The sequence below is a fragment of the Nomascus leucogenys genome, chromosome 7b, assembly GCF_006542625.1.
Source record: "Nomascus leucogenys isolate Asia chromosome 7b, Asia_NLE_v1, whole genome shotgun sequence".
Taxonomy (NCBI): Eukaryota; Metazoa; Chordata; class Mammalia; order Primates; family Hylobatidae; genus Nomascus; species Nomascus leucogenys.
The window spans coordinates 105,871,353-105,891,279 of record NC_044387.1 but is presented as its reverse complement, the minus strand read 5'-3'; the positions used below and the strand labels follow the sequence as shown (position 1 = coordinate 105,891,279).

The 19,927-nt window shown below is 40.6% G+C and overlaps 1 protein-coding gene across 5 annotated transcripts in view; it reads left to right on the top strand.

Moving 5' to 3' along the window:
- SORBS2 (sorbin and SH3 domain containing 2) overlaps positions 1 to 19,927 on the top strand; it is a 377,296-nt gene that overhangs the window by 294,352 nt on the left and 63,017 nt on the right. For 2 of the 5 annotated variants that reach the window (XM_030816403.1, XM_004088576.3), the window contains 5 exons: positions 5,050 to 5,188; positions 9,677 to 9,849; positions 14,545 to 14,611; positions 15,440 to 15,484; positions 17,587 to 17,776. In XM_030816403.1, coding sequence (XP_030672263.1) covers positions 5,095 to 5,188; positions 9,677 to 9,849; positions 14,545 to 14,611; positions 15,440 to 15,484; positions 17,587 to 17,776 — 569 coding nt within the window. In that variant the 5' untranslated portion in view covers positions 5,050 to 5,094. The other 3 variants (XM_030816404.1, XM_030816405.1, XM_030816402.1) reach the window with 2 other exon arrangements.

The window sequence follows — 19,927 nt, the reverse complement described above, 5'->3', positions numbered from 1 at the left end:
TGGGGTTTCTTAACCCGTTAGATTAAAGTTATGCTTTAGAGTGTCTCTGTCCCCCTGAAGTTTATGCAGAACTTTCTGTACGTATGAATTTGTGCATTTCCCTAAAAGAAGGATCAGTCACTTTTATCAGATTTCTAAGGGATCTATGATTCAGAGAGACCTTTTTATATGATGGATTTTTTTTAAGTATTCAAGTAAAAGTCTGAGAAAAAAAAACTATTGCAACTTTTTTATCATGCTAACAACGCGCATGACATCAGCCATTATGAAAATTATGGCTGCCAAAGAACACCAAATTGTGTGACTTATACATTTATTAGGCAATATTTCTAAGTGTAAACAGTTCTCCTTCATTCATTTCCCATCTTTGTACTAATATCTCACAATACCTCTGGCCATCTATCTTAAAACCATTTCCTCTCCCAAACATGCCCTCCAAAAAGTATCTATTCTGAAAGGTAGAAAAAAATAAGTAAGAAAACTTGCTTCGGAGTTTTATTCACTTATGTTGAATTGAGTGCTTATCATCCTATTTGTCATGTGTGGTCAGACGTCATCCAGGCTACCACAGGTGGCTGTAAAATTTCAAATGGTCATCTTCTGTCTTCCTCCTACAGAGCATCCCTGCACTATGTTTAGCCTCTTGGGCTATATATAGCCTTGGAGCTGTTAAATCTTTTATTTTTCCTTCAGTTTCTTTCTCCTTTACCTAAGATTTAGTGCCAACCATTGTTCTAACTAACTAGGGTACATTCTAACCATTATCAGTGGCTGGTTTTCATTTTCACACCGGGTACCTCTATTTGCATTGGTAGGATATTTTAAAGTCCAATTCTTTTCGTATTTTGTAGTGAAATCAAAGAACAGATTTAATGAGTGGAAAGGAAATAAAACATCTTTTCCATTTATCTTTTCCACTTAGTTGTGTTTAGTATTATCAGTATTTAGATTCATAAACCAGGAAAAAAATAAGACAAACAGATTTATGTTTTGGGGACATTTTGGCAAGGGGGAGGCAATTATGCTATTAGATTTTTCTAGTGAAGGGCAAACCAATTCTGCTGACCGATAGTCTGATATATTATCATTGTCACAAATACAAAAACTAAAACTCCTGAGGAGACAGTTTCGTTATGCCAACACTCTCAAGCCCCTACCCAGAATTACATTGCAGTGCTATGTGAAAACCGGCCTTGTTTCAAAACGCACCGACTGGATTCACTTTCTTCCTGTTTTCATGCTTTTTCTGCACTGTGTGGTTGGCACCTAATCCATCTGAATGTAACTCCTTAAAGTGCTTGCAAATAAAACCAATGCTTTGCCTTCTCTGCCACATCGCAAAAAGAGGTACTTTTGTTAATTGGATAATTTATCTCTTATTATTTTTTCCTCATGCTCAGCTTGGAAATCAGAACTTACCTGCCAGTGTGTTGGAGGTAAATGCTTCACAGACACACAGACAAACCACACCAGAAGCCTCTCCTCCGTGCCCTCCTTCCGTGGTACCTTTGAACCGAGCCACTTTTTCACCAGGCAGTGGCACCAGCTCAGCGTCACTTAGCCTTCCGCCACCCGATGGTTTGGGGTCTTCACGCCTGCATAATCCCCAGAGCCTTTCCCATTGCTTATACAAACACCTGCTCCCAGTTCCTGAAAGCCTTATCCACAGCCACGACACAGGCTCTCTGACAACAGACTCCTCCCTGGCCGAGCACTCCTCCCGCTCGGAGAGTGAGTCCTCCACAGCCATGCTAGAGGAGCTGCAGATTGGTGACTCTGACACCACTGGCCGTTCTGAGACACCCTCCCCCACCTGGGGTCAGAGGTCTGCTGTGACAGATGGCACCACCTTAACCACCCCTGCGGCCACTCATGTAATTATTCTGCCTTTCTTTGCCTCCACCGTTTCCTTAAAAGGACTGATTTATTGTGCCATCTCATTTTTCAGCTGACATTTTTATTTGCATAGGTGTTATTCCGAAACCAATTCTATGCCATCTGTCAGGGAAATCATTAGTCATCCCACAAGCTTGCTTAAGGCTGAAAAAGTCACTTCATTCTCTTCTTTCATTTTAGAATTACTTACAGTTATTCTAAAATAGTTACTTATGGTTTCCCGTGTTAACTGTAGCTGATGAGTTGTACAGTGATTTGCCTTATTAGCTGAGTATACATCACAATATGTTATGATCATAGAGAAAGTCTAAAATTTTTCAAAAAATTTTAACCCAGTATTAATACATGTTAGTAGTTTTTCTCACAGACTCACGTTAATGTGTCCTGTGTGACTCTTTTCTATATCCTTGTTTCTCACATAAATGATTACTGACTGCATGAGGCTAATTTTTCTTGCTCCTCCTTCTCTAACAGCTACAACTTTTGAACTCATCTATTGTCCAGGAGTGAATGATGTCAATAATCTTATCTACCTTTCAGAAATTTAGCTGTATGATTTTTTAAAATTATTCTTCCTGAGCCATTTCAGGACAGAAATTTATGAATACATTTTTTTATTTTGTGTATCAATAATTTGTCTTTCATTTATAGCAATATATACATCTTTTCCATACATATATTATTTAAATATATCTATGTGATAAGCAATCCCTAATAAATGATCTGTGAATGGCTAAAATGTTTCAAAATTTTATGGCACAGATTCTGTATTGCATATAATGTCTAAGTAATGGCTTCCATTTAAGAGAGACATAGCTTCAGGCAAAAAAATCGAATTGTTTTTAATAAATTGATATTATAATGAAGTTCTGAATAAGCACTGTCATAGACAAAATTTTATTTGTGCTACATAGTTTTATGTTCTATCAAGCTGATAAGTCTGCAAATTTTATGCACAGAGAAATGTTATAATAAGCCATATGTTTTTTAAGACACTACAATTTACATAAAGTAAAAGATGCTTTTTTTGGTAATGGGATTTAGTATTCCCCCAATGGCTGTGTCTAACACTTTGCATTCAAATGCTCCATTCAGAGACTGGCTACAGAAGGAGCCTCGTTTTCCAGGCCTAACCCCATAGCGAGGCCCTCCCTGCCGCAGAGGACCAGCCCAACCACAGACGCCCGGAGCGCAGCAGGTGTGGGTTCCTTCCATGCCCTGCTGTGCTTCAATGGTTCTTAGCTTTTAAAACTTTACCAGGACCTTTAACCAAAAAAAGAAGGCAGTGAGAGGGTATCAATCTACCAACTCACCTGTTCAATTTTCTGTTTTTAAGACTTTACAGGAGACTAACTGTCTTATTACAGTCTTGTGGGCACGAGCAGAGCTACTTGTAAGAGAAATTAATTGCAATTATCAGTTTAAAATAAAATAGATTATTCATGACATGTTTTTCCTGATAATGAATTCACTATATCAATACAATATTTTCTAAAATGCTAATGATATTATTTTAGTCGTAAAATCCTGATTGGTTGAACACAATAAAAGAATAAATCTACTCTCAGTGTTTTTTAACCCCTAGTCAATATTATTGAAACCATCAAAATAGGATTCAGAGCAAGTTTATAAGTTTAGTAATATAGTTAACCTGATGGTTTTTAATAAGAAGGATTCTTCGGCTTTTAACATTAATTATAACATGTTTATAATAGTATTACAATGATACTGACAAAGATCCACCAAACTTAACTTGGGCAAGGAGGTGAAAGTGTTTTCTCAAATCATTCATCAGAGGTACATAAAAGCTCTGAAGATTTGGGCAGGCCTGTGCCTCACACTTATTTGAACATCCAGCTCTCTCCAGGAGCAGGTCCTCAAGATGTGGCTGGTTATGATATGAGTGTAATTTTTCTAACAGCTTAGAGAATTATTTAATCAATAAGCACAAGGCTTGTAATGAAATGTTTATTGATTTGGAGACATAAGTGGTATAGTTATACAGTAATGAAATTAGACTTATTCTAGGTCATTTGAAAACCCATTTGCTTTGAAGTGAAATCACAGAAATACGCAGTTACTATATCTATGTTTCAAGCCTGTGGAATAGAAGTTTGTTTTGTTTTAAAATAAGTAGAAAAGTTTCACAAATTATGGTTCTTTATCTGTGTGCCTATGTGTGTTGTGTGTATTTAGCTATAATTTTCACTAAACGTTCTTACTAATGTTTGATCTTATTTGCATGCATTGTGTGCACCCTGTAATGATCAGTACTGTGCTGTGGGTAGACAGGCGTGCTTAATAGTCCTGAGCTCGATACCTGTGAACTAAGCTGATTCAGTTCCATCAGAATAGATACCTGTTGAACAGCTACTCTGTCATCAGCACTAGGCTGCATGTTACACAAAATACTAAAGAAGCATATATATGACCATCTTCAACAAGAAGCTTGAGATACCATTGGGGATATAAAATAGTCAGATACGGAACAATCAAAACAATGAATAATTAAGAAATCGAACAGAGATTCATAAAGTGCTCAATGAGGCTAAAGTAGGGAGAAGTCAGTGGTTGCACATGTCTCTCTGATCCTTTACCAGGTATTTGATCCTTCTAGAATAGGTTGCTTCATGATATATACATCCAAACAACTAGGTTCCTTATGTTATTCACCAGCTCTGGAAACATTCATTCACTAGAAGAGATCCCTGACAAAGTCTGAGAACCAATCCCTTGCCTCATGTCAAAGGACATCCACGTCAATGCTGCATGAGGAACAGCACAACAGTGTTCTGACCGCTGACGTTACGACTGTCAGAGCAAAGTCGTCCTCCACGTTTACTTGGTACTGACTCCTACTGATACCATTTGGCACCTCTGTTGGCAGAGTGGCATGCCCACTAGTCAGCCACTTTCATTCTTCCTAACCACTCCCTGGGCCCTCAGATACACAAGAGAGTGATTTTCAGAAATAAGGGAAGAGAGAGGAGGCAAAGAACGTAGCATGCCCTCTGACATCAGTTTTCAAAATAAGTAAGAGCTTGGCAGCCGATTACTGTCATGTGATTGGAAGTCTTCTATTATCACCTAATGGAATGATGTTTACAGGGGACTATGTGCTAATTTAACTCGATGCCTTTGCACTTTTCTCAGAGCCAGATAACAGTGAATGGAAACTCAGGAGGTGCCGTGAGTCCCATGAGTTACTATCAGAGGCCGTTTTCCCCCTCGGCGTATTCTCTCCCAGCCTCACTCAACTCCAGCATTGTCATGCAGCACGGCACATCCCTTGGTAAGTAATTGACTCACCGTGATTTCCACGGCAACCTCAATGCGGCAAGTACAACCACATGAGAGAGATATGCGGCATCAAGGTGAGGCGGGAGCGCTCAGCACGCCACTATTTCATGACCCTATCCCCAGGGAGAAATTGGGGCAGAGGACCCAACAGGGGAGAAAATGGGCACCATGCTATTCCAAGACGATGACTCCACCTGTGTCTGAGCCTGGAGTGGGCACTCAAATGTTTGAGGGGGTGGAGTAGAAAGAAAAAGAAGATGGCTACTTAGGGCAAGGGGGTTTGGGCCACTGGAGGACATGAATGCAGGTTTTCCACTAGGGCAGCTTGTTCGTCTTTGGAAGAGCTTCCACCATGGACTGTTTCCTGGGGTCTATATAAGGGAGAATCGTTTGACAGTTAAAACAGTGTAACAGGAGGACAGGCCGTCCCACAAAGCAGTGACACAGTCACCTACTGGCTCACAAAGGAGGAAACCACCGTTCAGACCAAGGCTGGAAGACCTGCAGTCAGGGATGTGGTAGCAGGAAGCCACACAAGAGAAACTTAAGAGTTCCCTTAAATGAAGATTCCGTGATCGTATAGAGCAATCGTTCTTAACCCTCTGAGGACTAGGAATTCAGCAAAAGATAGAGCTCTCCTCCAGAAAACAAATGGACATACGGACATTCATAAAAAATTGTAAGCAGATAATTTCATGGGGCTCATGGACTCTTTGTGGCCTCCTGGGAAAGAAGCTGTGCTGTACAGTGATAGAAATGCTCTTACATGGTAACATATATTCGGATAGTTCAGCAAATAATGTGATACATACTTATTTTTTTTTTTTTTTTTGAGACGGAGTCTCACTCTGTCACCCAGGCTGGAGTGCAATGGCGTGATCTCGGCTCTCTGCAACCTCTGCCTCCTGAGTTCAAGTGATGCTCCTGCCTCAGCCTCCCGAGTAGCTGGGATTACAGGTGCCTGCCACCACACCCAGCTAATTTTTAGTAGAGACAGGGGGTTTCACCATGTTGGCCAGGTTGGTCTCGAACTCCTGACCTCAGGTGATCCACCTGCCTCGACCTCCCAAAGTGCTGGGGTTACCTCCCAAAGTGCTGGGTGGCATAAGCCACCGTGCCCGGCCCATAAATATTTCTTAGTTTGTAAAAATGTAACTTAAAAACCTAAAATATCAAAAAACAATACAAAATTGAACTATCATAGGAATTCAGGCTGAACAAGTTTCCATGATGTTGACTCACTAGGAAGCTTCTAGGACAGCAGGGAGCAGAGGGGAATTCTCAGGACAGCGGCACCATCCTGCACCTCCCAGAAAAGGAGAAGCCCGGTCCTCTGGCCACAGGGGCCAGCAACAGGGGGAAAGAAACTAAAACCCGGGACTTGAACCACCGTGTCTTCTTTGACACAGACAACACACCTCCTTCACGCTGTGTCAGTATTCAGAGGCTATGATGCTGTTCATTTATTCAGGGTTGTTTTATGTCACCATCCAGCATGTGCATGGTGGAACTCAGCTTCTGACGTCAACCAAAGCTCTATAAGTATAAAACTTTAAAGGTAGCTGTGGGACTTATTAAAGTCTAAATATATCTGCGCCTTCGCTGATGCTGTGCCTGAGGATCATCTGTGAATCCTACAATGATGTCCTTTTAGAGTTAAGAAAGTAAAACTGGCTTATGCCGAAATTTTGCCCTTTAACAATCAGCCCGTAGTGTGATGTTACAATGGAAGTCCGTTATATCTAGATTGTTTAAAATGGAACTATACATTTACACACATAGAAAGTAAAACTCGACAAATTATTCTAGCCACAGCTTTTTCCCAAATAATTATTAACAAAGCCTGACTCTGTCTCACTGCCTGTCTTAGTGAATGCAGTTTTGTCCCTATCCCCACCCAACAAAAAAAATATACATACTTGAATGTAGATAGGCGTTGATTTTAGAATATATTGATAAGTAGATTTTACATATAAAATATTCTGTGTGGGAAGAAATTCCCAATGTAAACATTGAACAAATTCCAGCTGGCCAGTGCTCTGATAAGGTTTCGGAGGAATATGTACGTCTACCTTGCCCTAGATGAATTTTACATGTAGTTTAGGACAAAAGATTGCTAAGATGACAGCTAGTGGACCATATATGAGAATAATAAAATAAAGGGTTAACTTCTATTGCATAAGGTATGGGTTCATAGAAGGTAATGGATCAGATGTGCAGGCAGAGTTGATTCTCCCTGCTTAGAGTAGGACTTTGCACACGCTAGCGTTCAAAAAACATTTGTTGCTAATAAAAATACTAGTATCATGGAGGCCCACTCAAGTCCTTTTTGGAATTAAATAGAAAGTCAATTAGCGTCAAATACCTCACTGTGTCTTAATAAGGACTAGCTTAACCAGGCGCGGTGGCTCACGCCTGTAATCCTAGCACTTTGGGAGGCCGAGGCGGGTGGATCACGAGGTCAGGAGATCAAGACCATCCTGGCTAACACGGTGAAACCCCGTCTCTACTAAAAATACAAAAAAAATTAGCTGGGCGTGGTGGCGGGCACCCGTAGTCCCAGCTACTCGGGAGGCTGAGGCAGGAGAACTGCGTGAACCCAGGAGGCAGAGCTTGCAGTGAGCCGAGATAGTGCCACTGCACTCCAGCCTGGGTGACTGAGCAAGACTCCGTCTCAAAAAAAATAAATAAATAAAAATAAGGACGAGTTTGAACCTTGTTTTCGCATTCAAGGGGCCAGCAGCAGGGGAAAGAAACTACAGCCTGGGACTTGAACCACCATGTCTTCCTTGACAGCAGCCAGCACACCTCCTTCCCCAGCAGTGACTCAGTGTTGAAACGCTGTGATGCTGTTCGTTTATTCAGGGACATTTTACGTCACCATCCAGCACGTAAACTGCACATAAAGCAGTTTTATAACTAGCCTTATCCATTCTTTATCAAAAAATGTATTAAAAATGCCTTTCTGATGCAAGCTAAATTGAAAATAGTCATAATCATAGTAATAGCAGTTACAAATGTTACAATGGATTTTACCTCAGAGAGATTTGAATTTTAATTACCCTTATATTGATGAGTTAAAATTGCTTAAAAAGCTTACTTATGGCTGGCCACGGTGGCTCACGCCTGTAATCCTAGCACTTTGGGAGGCCGAGGCAGGGGGATCATGAGGTCAGGAGATCGAGACCATCCTGGCTAACATGGTGAAACCCTGTCTCTACTAAAAATACAAAAAATTACCCAGGCATGGTGGCATGCACCTGTAGTCCCAGCTACTCTGGAGGCTGAGGCAGGAGAATCGCTTGAACTCAGGAGGCTGAGGTTGAGACCATGCCACTGCACTGCACTCCAGTTGGGCGACAGAGTGAGACTCCATCTCAAAAAAAAAAAGCTTATTTTATACAAATTTTTCATGAAAAATACATTTATACATGATATATATCATATACACATAATGGTATCAATGAGTCCCACCCTGAAACATGAGAATTTTTTTCATTTCCACCTTAAAGGACTTTCTGAGTGGCAGTCCTGACAAACCATGACATAAAGAGTATATACAAAGTGTCATTCTTTGTCACCAACATTTTCAAATTAATTGCAGAAAAATAGGCATATTATTAATCGTACCAGAGGAATGGTAATAATGATGATTTTTTAAAATGCCTGTGAACTAGGAGTAAATGGAATATATACTGCATGTCTGTAGTCTGTTGCTTCTGAAAGTATTCTACAAGTTACTAAAAAACATGAAGAATTTGATAAGCCTCATCTAAATTATATCCCTAGGGCAGTTTTTGTCATCAAAGAGTAAAAAGTCATACTTTTTGATATTTTAAGGTAAAAATGCACATAGGAAATCGTACTAATAATTTTAAAGCATTTATTTATTCAGAATCTTTCATGTCCAAAGGCTTGGATGTGAAGATTTTTTTAAGTGATTTTTGGTTTTGCTTCATTTTTATGAAATCACTGTTACTGACTCAACAGTCATATCTTTGTCTAGAAATACATTTCAAAACTTAATAGTAGTTAGCAGTATCACAAGAATAATACTGATGTAAATGATGACCTGAGGGAAATTACTGAACTTGTCTCAGCTCCTGCCCCTCATCTATAAAACTGGTTCTTGCTCCCCCTACCCTGCCCTCCCTCAAAGATTACTGGAAGGAGAAGAAGAGATTATGCATTTAGAGCACTTCCTAACTCAGCGGCCTCCACACAGTCATTTAACAGATGCCATTCTTCCCCCAGCCTTCTTCCTCCCCTCACAAAACAGGGAGGCCCTTGTTGGTATAGATCTTTTCCCTGCACACCTACACAGTCTCCACCAGCTCAGATGGAAAGTAAATGAGTTAAAAGGGATAGTGATGGCAATATGGACTCTGTGTCACAGTTGGCATAAATATACAACAAGACACATGAATTTATGATTCCCTGTGCAATGAATACATTCCATGTTACCAAATTTTCTGTGCAGATTCCACAGACACATATCCCCAGCATGCACAGTCTCTGGATGGCACCACCAGCAGCTCTATCCCCCTGTACCGATCCTCAGAGGAAGAGAAGAGAGTGACAGTCATCAAAGCCCCGCATTACCCAGGGATCGGGCCCGTGGATGAATCCGGAATCCCCACAGCAATTAGAACGGTAGGAAATGCCAGCGTGTGCGTCTGTCTGGGGCTGTGCACAGACTCCACAAAGGACGGATTGTCCACGGCTTTGTGCATTCCTAGGGTCTTATATAATGAGGATTGCCCTCCGTGCCATCCGAGTTCTCATGAATGTTATGCTGTGTGTGGCAGAGAAAGAAAGCTGTCGATGGGAGAGAATTACACAATCTGTTTTTCCATTTGAATGAAACATCATGAACAGTGCGATTTTGTTAAATGGTAAAATTATGTTGTGTGGTTTAGTTTGTTTGTTTGTTTTTCTTTTACCTTTTACCAAGGAGGCTTAGGGCAATAGAGAGAAAAGAGAAGGAACAAGGCAATGGAAATTCTTTGGCTGCATTGAATTCCCACATGCGTTGCAAATAAACCAGTGATGTGTTCGTTTTTTGAAATAGATGTGTGTTAACACCGGGAGATTGGGAGCTGTGGTTTGGGAGTTGGGAGGTGAGATGATTGGAGTGAAGAGAGTTAATGTCATGGAAAGGAAAAGCTGTCCAAAGAAAAATACACATTTTAGTGTCCCTCTTCAGCCGCGCCTGCTGAGAGCTCTCCTGGGATGATAAGTGAAAGTGTTTGGATTTTTTTTAAGTTTTAAAACTCTGCCAAAGCATTGCTCAGTGTATCTGGGCAGCCCCTTCCGGCAAAACGCAGCAGTAGCAGAGGCAGCTTCTGAGAGCCTGGGCAGGCAGCAGCTGGCTGACCAAGTCCACTGGAAGAGAAGGCTTGTGCCAGCCGGGAGAAGGAAGCCGGGGACAGGATGAAAGCAACAACACCTTTGCAGGTGAAGCTGGGGGCCACGCGGGGAGGGACCGCAGCTGCATAGACTTTGCAGCAAGACCCATGCAAAGCTGGGGTGTGGCCAAGAGCTGCTCCCCTGGAATGCAGACCTGGGCAGCCACGACAATAAGGGATAGAGGCAAAGAATGGGAAAGAGAGCAGGAAAAAAAAAAAAAGCCGTGGTAAGATTGGAAACAGTCAAAAACAACTAACAAGAAAGTGTGGGGATTTTCTTCTCTCCTTGACTTTACATTCTTATATGGGGATTATGTGTTTTATATACAGACAGAAGAGTTTAAAATGGATTATTCTCAGCGTCTGTATTACAACTGGAAGCCAAAAAGTAAATCTGTACAGCAGTTACTGGGGTTTTAGACTCCTTTGATTGAGGGAATGTTGAATGTGACTATGACGTTCTAACAACCTGTCTTGAAACTGACGATGGCCGTATTTATGTGCCAAAGAAAAGTTCAGGGATTATGACCAATATTCTTCATTTTATGATGATTACATGTTTCTGGTGATGATGTTTTCTTGTTCATTTCCCTTCTAAGATTTCTGACTCAAAATGGTTAAATTTGAAAATTTCTTCTAATTATGTAGGGATAGACAGACAGATATGGTGTCATTGGTTTTGTGTAATTGGCACTTGAAGCATAGTGTAGACAAAACTAAGAAAGCCCTGGTTCTATGTAGTTATAGATTCTGTCTGAGAGGATTTTATCAAAGATATCTGAGCATGTTGTTAGGTCCATAAATGATATATAATGAACATGGAAGCCTGGTCCATGTTTTTATCCATTATAAGACATAATTTCCTTAAGTAACCAGACTTTGCTTGGTTAGTGTCAAAAGGAAAAACTGAGATGCTAGAGATGGTTGATGAAAATTAAATCATCTTAAAATTTTTAAAATGTTTATCCACTGCCAAACCAAAAGCACGTTTAGGTATGCATAAGCAAACACACTAAACGTTTAATGCCAGTTTCCCTTCTATAAAACAGAAAACACAATATAACCAACGCAGAAGTTTCTTATAAGGAACTGTAATTTTTATGCACAATTGTCCTCTTACTTGGACCTTTAAAACTTGACAAAGAAGGTACAGGTCTATGAGAACTCTCCTCTGACACTGACTATACAGCCCTCCAGAGCACATCCCCATGTATAGCTGTGGTTATAAATGTCAAGTCAGGCTGTCTCTGAGCCACAGCAGGCCAAGACTCTCCAAGGCTGTTTTTCTTTCTCATGTGCGTAGAAAGTAATGATGATCAGATTCAGTGTATTTGCCAAAGGCGGTACTGTCGCATCGTACCATGCTGTAGTCTTATTTTAGACATAGCCAGCCTATGCCAAGGAAACAGAATTTTGTAAAGTCATCCAGAAACTCTAGAAAGCCAAGAGTCAACAAACAGTACTTTTGAGCTATTTTAATGAAGGGAATCAGCCCTCCAGATTGCCCTGTCTCATGTGACCTGGGACATCTATGTGAACCTTTCAGTGCAGTTCTTCAAAACAACAAAAATCGCCAGGGCTCAGGTCCCATGAGATTGTGTCATTAAGGCCAGCTAGTTAAGTGAAATACAAGATTCTTCTCTTCTACTTCCAGTATAACACTTGTTTGGGTATTTTCAAAACTGAAAAGGAGAAAAAAATAGAACAGAGTCACTGTATACTGCTATGTAGAAAATATGTCTTTTTTTTCTTTTTTGAAATCTCTGTGTGTTGAATCAGTGTAGAGTTCTGATGTTTTGAAAACTGTAGGAATGTAAAAATTCAGGTCTATTCAGTCAAGGTTGGAGAAAAAACTGCATAGTGAATTGCTAGTAGCTATTTTTCATGCAAAATGATTTTACTTACAAAAGTAAACTTCCTGAAATTTGAGTAGACTATTTTCTTATTCTCAGCCTTAGGCATGGCGATCTCCATGATGGCATTTACAAAAGGAACTTTAAATGCTTAGAGTACTTCTTTTAGAAAGGGACATAGAGTTTTAGTATTTTATTTTACCAGCTTCATATTTCCCTTTGCCAGCGGGGCATTTTCTGGCATCTCTGTGCTCACCATATAAAGCTAGCAGATGGCATCACTGTGAGATCCTACCTGATATAGGCCCTCCAGCAAGTGAAGAAAAAAAAAGCTGTCTGTCAAGATGCATTGCCATATACAGTGATAGGACTTACTTAGTAGCCTTCCTTGTTGCCATCAGCATGTCCAGGAAAACATTTTTGCACAATATTATGTTGTATTTTCTGTTGCTTTAGGACGGTAAAAGAAATGAGGTTTAATGAAAGAGAAATCAGTCCTTTATAAAAATAAACTTTCTTGAAAGATACATGTTTAGCAACTTTGTTTGAACCAGCAAATAATAGACTCTTGCTTCATGACTGCAATCCCTTCCACCATGTCCCATCCTTTGAATGAATATTCAATCAATAACCCCAACTCTTCCATGTAGAAAGAGCCTAGAATGAAGAGCTGACTCACAATGAAGTCAAGTGGCCCTTAACGTTAATCTGTATTTGGGGTGATTTTCAGAATAATATATTCTCAGAGGTCAAAATAAATTTAGATACAGCACAAAACCCTTAATGTCCAGATGAAAAATGCAGTGACCACATTTCTGGGGAAAAAAAGATCAGGCAATAATATCTAAACCAAAGCTCAGTCTATTAAGTATAAGAATACTTTTGTATCAGTCCTAACAGAATTTTTTAAATGGAGATCTGTCTTGGAAAGTCTGGTATATGTAGTTACTATAAGCAGAATCATCAAGCTTGTTGCCCAGGTAGCTCTAAGAGAGTTGGGGTAAGATCTTGCCAAGCAAAATCTGTGAATATGATTATAAAAGCATGTGTCTACTTTTACAGGTATACAGGAAGGCAGAGCTCCATCCAATAGGCTACATTCATTCATTATTTCATTCTACAAATATTTGCGCTTCCCGGGTGTTATTATTTATTGAGTAGTTATTACCTTCTAGGTATTGTTGTAGGCCTTGTGTATACATTGTCTCATTCGATTTCCATAACAATCCTATGACTTAGATATAATTACGTCATTTTAGAGAGGAGAAAACTGAGGCTCAAGAAGGTGACATGACTTGTCCAAATTCATATTGCTAGGGTGTATTAAGCAGCAATTTAAGGAACCAAGATTTGAATCTTGGTTCAAGATTCTACATTACTTTCATCTTTCCACTACAGCCTACTGCTCCCCTCATGTCCGAAGCCTGGATCCGTAAGGACTTCTACCCTCAAGGAACCTACAATTTTATGAGAGCAAATGTTGTATACACTCTGTTATCATTAAAATTTTTGAAGCAATATCTACATTCTTAAATTTTCTCTAGGACTCTGGGATGCCTACTACATTTTGTATTTTAGTAACTTAGACTAGTAAATAGCAAATTTATTTCTCTAGAGCCACGCTGATCAGAATACAATTTGAGTCAAAATATTCCCCAGTTAATTGCGAAAACACTGTCTTGACAGAACATTCAATAAAAAGCATCTAAGGATAGTGAGCATTATCTACCAAAAGGAGTTAAGCAAATTATTACAACAATAACTTTTATTAAGTGAACTTTATGTAAATATATTTGTGCAAATATCAACTCTCTAGTGCCGGGCACAGCTATAATTCGAAAAAATAAAACCATAGCATCTAATGTTCCAACTCAGCCTAAATTCAAACACAAGGTAATAGATTTACAAACTGCACACGTAACTAAGTAAATTGCTGAAATTGTCATGAAGCCATAGTAAAGAGTCAGAACATTTTATCACAGAATGGGACTCTGTTATTAAGATGATGAAATAGAGAAATGAAAACACTGAGGAGCGATGTTGGTTGGAGGCCAGTTTGTAACCATTGGACGCTCTCTTCCTTACAGACAGTCGACCGGCCGAAGGACTGGTACAAGACGATGTTTAAGCAAATTCACATGGTACACAAGCCGGGTATGTGTGCTGCCCTGCTTTCAGGTCAGGTCCTTGTGGGTTGAAGGGGGTACATTCGTCTTTTGTATAGGTTTGATTCACACACAATGTCAAGACCCCAGCAAACTCCACATCCCCTTTCTTTCCAGCATGCCTCCTCTTCTCCTTCTATCACCCCTCCAGTGACAGATCCCTATGCCTCTGCCTCCCACCTGAGCTGCCGAGAAGCCTCCCCATGGAGGACAACCAGGCCCTCTGGCCTCAGCCCTCCATCCTCCCCTGTCCACAGTCTAAATTGGTGTGTTGCCTGGGTAAACAGACATATTGTTCCTCTGCCCACCCCTGTCTGCTCTCATCAAGACAGTGAGTCTGAGCAGGTCCGCCTGAGCCTGCACCGTAGACAGGAGACCACTAAGCACTTAGTAAAGGAAATTCACCATCCAGAGCAGAGAGGGTTCTGGGGAAGCGAGGACAAGGGCCTGACTTTGCATGCTATGAAGAGGGCAGCAAGACGAATATGTTACAGACAAAAAGGGCAGTTTGCAGAGGCCTGCAGTGGCACACACCTGTAATCCCAGCTACTCAGAAGGCTAACGTGGGAGAATGGTTTGAGCCCAGGGGTTGGAGGTTTGGAGGCTGCGGTAAGCAATGATCATACCGCTGCACTCCAGACTGGACGACAGAGTAAGACCCTGTCTCTAAAAAAAAGAAAAAAAGAAAATGGCATTATGAACTAGCAAAAATACATTGCTTTTCTAACAAATTTGTGTTGTTTCTCTGAAGTTCTGCTGTCTCGTTATCCTTTGGTGACAATCTATATTACCATAATATTTATGTTTCATTTTCTAGATGATGACACAGACATGTATCATACTCCTTATACATACAATGCAGGTAGGATGAGTTTCCTTGCTTGCAATGACTATTTTATGCCCAGCAATGTTGGGAAGAACTACACAGTCACCTTGTTCCCCCGTCTGTTTGAGCACATGTTTTCAGTTCATATATTAGCACGAGGATTTCTTTTCTTTGCTCAGAGCATGCATAACAAAAGGATTGACTTTTCTCATGGAAATGAGAACTAATACTGGTTTATCTCATTCATTCCCACTTTTGGTTTATTCTCAGCTTCAGGAATGTTTAACCAAAGTGTGAAGGACAGGCTGAAAGGACACACTGTAACCCAGGGTACAAAATAAGATAAAGATCTTTTATCAGCAGAGAGAATGATTACAATTGTGTGTAAGATCTTTCAGATACACTTCACCAAAAACAAGTCAGACAAAGTATTCTGTGACCTTGTCCCTGCTTTTTGCTCCAAAATGCAACCATTCATTGAAAGAGTTTAAAAATCCCCCTTGGCGGGGCCACTTTTCTGACTCAGAATTGCCAGTGGTCACAATAGAATGACTTCAGTTCCAGGCATTGCCACTTGGATTGGCGAGCATTGGTATCTCGTGCAGGGGTCTGCAAACTGGAGGGAGGGACCCCTGACAAATGTTTTTCCCTTCATCACTTTCTCTTGAATGTTGCCTCAGGGGATTCTGCCCAGGGCTCCTCTCCCTGCCCAGCCACGGGCTCAGGACAGGTGCACAACTGTTTTTTTTCTTCTTCCTTTAGACCAGTTTCTGAGGCTGGCACTGCTCCCCTCCCCTTCAGCAGCTGCAGCCTCACTTGGGGTCCTCTGGGCAGCCTAGGGCCGCATGATCTTCCTGTTCTGCACCCCTGGAGACCACACTCAGGCCCTTTAACTATTTGGGATTGTGCTCCTATCTCCAAAGATAAATATATAGAGGGAAGATCAGTAGAACAAACTCAGCGAGCCCTCTGGGTTTAAGTCTTGGCTCCCCCCACTGATAGCTTGAGGCCCACAAAGATTTTCCCTTAACTTTCATCCCTGCTCCCACACGCGCCAAACTCACCTCCTTTATTTAGCTCAAAAGTTGAAGTCCGACTGTTGAATCCAAGCAAAACTGTAAGTGTAGACGTTGTCTCTTTTCATTTGCTGTGGAAATGTGCATGGGCTTTCAGGAGAAGCAAACGGGTACAGATAGAATTAGCTCCAATGATTGGGTGGAGGAAAATTTAGAATTTTTATAACTGTTTTAATATTGAGGTTTGTGTCACATTAGTGATTAGTGAATGGAACAGCTGTGACATATTACTTTGTACAGGCCTACAGGCTGATCATTTGATCAGTGGACGAGTCAACTGCAGCTAGTGCAAGCCACGGCTTCACACCTTGCACTTTTCTGCCTTTTTTCTATACCATCCCTGCTCCCCTCTTGCCCTGCCCTCCGAAACTCACTCAGGGCTGACTCTGGACGCATGGGTTCCATGATACCTTCTCCGAGCAATCTACCACCTACTAACATCCTTTAATTCTTAATATGTGTTTTCTTCATTTGGTCTTTATTATCTTTTACCAATTATTTTCCGTCATAATTCTATTTGTGTCTGATTTTCCCAGGTGCACTCTAAGCATATTGAAGACTAATGTTTCCTTGTACCTTGCACAGCACTTTATAAACACAACTGTGTGCAATATTTTGTTTGACTACAATTAGCATGTGAATTTTCATATGTAAAGCAGGGTTTTTAAAGTATTAGAAGATATTTGGAAACAGTTCCATTTTTAATCTTGCTCTGAAAACTGAACTATTTTCTTGTGTATACAATTGAAGAGAAAATTTGCTGAGTGCTTATAAGTTTATTCCTAGTACCAGTCTGAATTATTACTAGTTCTGAAATAATTGAACAGATTTACTGTAATCAGGGCTTATGTACAGAATAAATTTGTAATTAATAAATTAATGGAAATTAGTACAATAATATTAATAAATAAACTACCTTCTAATGTATGCATTATGAATATGCTTATTGATAATAATGTCTATGCAATCATTGGCTATTTTGAGGGGGACAAATAATTTAATTCATTTTTAAGAGGTTATTTGCTTCTGTTTTTTGTCTGCTTTTGTTTTTTGTCATGATAGGTCTGTACAACCCACCCTACAGTGCTCAGTCACACCCTGCTGCAAAGACCCAAACCTACAGACCTCTTTCCAAAAGCCACTCTGACAACAGCACCAATGCCTTTAAGGATGCGTCCTCCCCAGTGCCTCCCCCACATGTTCCACCTCCAGTCCCACCGCTTCGACCAAGAGATCGGTCTTCAACAGAAAAGTAAGGCATTTCCCCCCAGGGTGGCCTATATTTAGCTTAGGATAAAAATAAGGCTACATGGCAATCAGTAGAAGAATCAGTGCACCTGTCACAGAGAGAGTGTACGTATAATCTTGTTGGTCTATACATATACCATATTGACCTCCTCTGCTGGGATTGTAGCAAATGTTTTTTTTTTTTTTTTTTTTTGAGACAGAGTCTCGCTCTCTCGCCCAGGCTGGAGTGCAGTGGTGCAGTCTCGGCTCACTGCAAGCTCCGCCTCCCGGGTTCACGCCATTCTCCTGCCTCAGCCCCTCCGAGTAGCTGGGACCACAGGCGCCCGCCACCACGCCTGGCTAATTTTTTTTTTTGTATTTTTAGTAGAGACGGGGTTTCACCATGGTCTCGATCTCCTGACCTCGTGATGTTTTCACTGTCTTGTTTCACGATACCGGAGTGCCCTAAATTAGACTTGAAGTAATATGGACACATTTTCTGCTTTTTGATCAATACGTACATATAAGAGACAAGTAAATAGAAATAATGGACATGTACTTCCTTTGGTATACCAGGTTACAGGCTATGCAGTTAATTTTCTGTTTCCCCAGGTCTATTAATAAGAGACATTTTTGAAAGCAGGGAAAGTTATTCATAAATCATAATGAGACGTTAGTTAATAAGTGTCTGTGACTTGTTTCTGCCAGTTTTTCAAGCTAATACGAGTTTTCATTTCTCCACTGAAATATTTTTATACAAACTATCCACATGAAAATAAAAATTTATAAACACGTTTTTATTGTGTTCTTTTTACTGGGATTATGACTAATACTTCTACTTATAGGTAACCTTTATTGAGCGCTCATTACAGGCCAAGCACTAGGCTAAGCGCTTTTTCTGTGTCATATCATTTGATTCCAAGAACAACCCAGTGAGATACGTTCTATTTTAAAGAGGAAGAAACTGCAGTTTAGAAAATGGAGGGAACTTACTCAGCTCATACAGCTCGATGTCCAAGCCAGGGTCAAGCTCAGCTCTGATTAAACCCAAGGCCTATGCTATCCTAGCAATTAATAAACAAGAATATAAAAATGATTTCTTATTAATACTGGTTATTAAGCATTATCATACCCATTCCAGAAAAATTGTATTCAACACCCTATTGTACCATTAGGTACAATGTACTGATGATCAGGCCAGGCGTGGTGGCTCATGCCTGTAGTCCCAGCACTTTTTTTTTTTTTTTTGAAATGGAGTCTCACTCTGTTACCCAGGCTGGAGTGCAATGGTGTTATCTCGGCTCGCTGCAACCTCTGACTCCCGGGCTCAAGCAATTCTCTGCCTCAGCCTCCCGAGTAGCTGGGATTACAGGCACCTGCCACCACACCTGGCTAATTTTTGTACCATTTTGGCCAGGCTGGTCTTAACTCCTGACCTCGTGATCCACCCACCTCGGCCTCCCAAAGTGCTAGGATTACAGGCGTGAGTCACTGCACCCAGCCAGTCCCAGCATTTTGGGAAGCCATGGTGTGTGGATTGCCTGAGGCCAGAGGTGCGAGACGGGCCTGGCCAACATGGTGAAATCCCATCTTCACTAAAATAAATAAATAAATAAAAACTTTATAATAGAGCAATCGATGATCATAGAGGGTACAGCATCCCACCAAAACACACACATCATGCGTGAAGGGGGTCTCACTTTAATACCAACCTCCTCAGGATGAATTATGTGAGGCCTTAAAATTGAGAAACAGTTTTCTAGACACAAATCTTTATCTTTGTCATCAAAAAATAACCAAAATTAACGTTTTGATTTAAAGGTATTACCCATCTGATATGTTTTGTTAAAATTAAATATCTCATTAAAACATATGATAACCTCCTAAAAAATTCCATATGGCTTTCATATGTATTATCTCATGCAATGCTCAAAACTCCTCTGCAAGGAAGAACAATACATTATTGCCGTCTGTGTTTTACACAAATAGAAAAAATGAAGACTGAGAAAGTTTAGGGGGTCTTGCTCCGTATCACTCATGAATGTAGTAGAAAGCTAGGACTTGCCCCTAATTCTGTCTTAGAGTGTTTCTATTTCCAACGGGCCATGGGGCAAGAATTTCATTCCATTCCATGGAAGCAGAATTACCCCCATCTATAGTCAGAAAATCCTTCCTC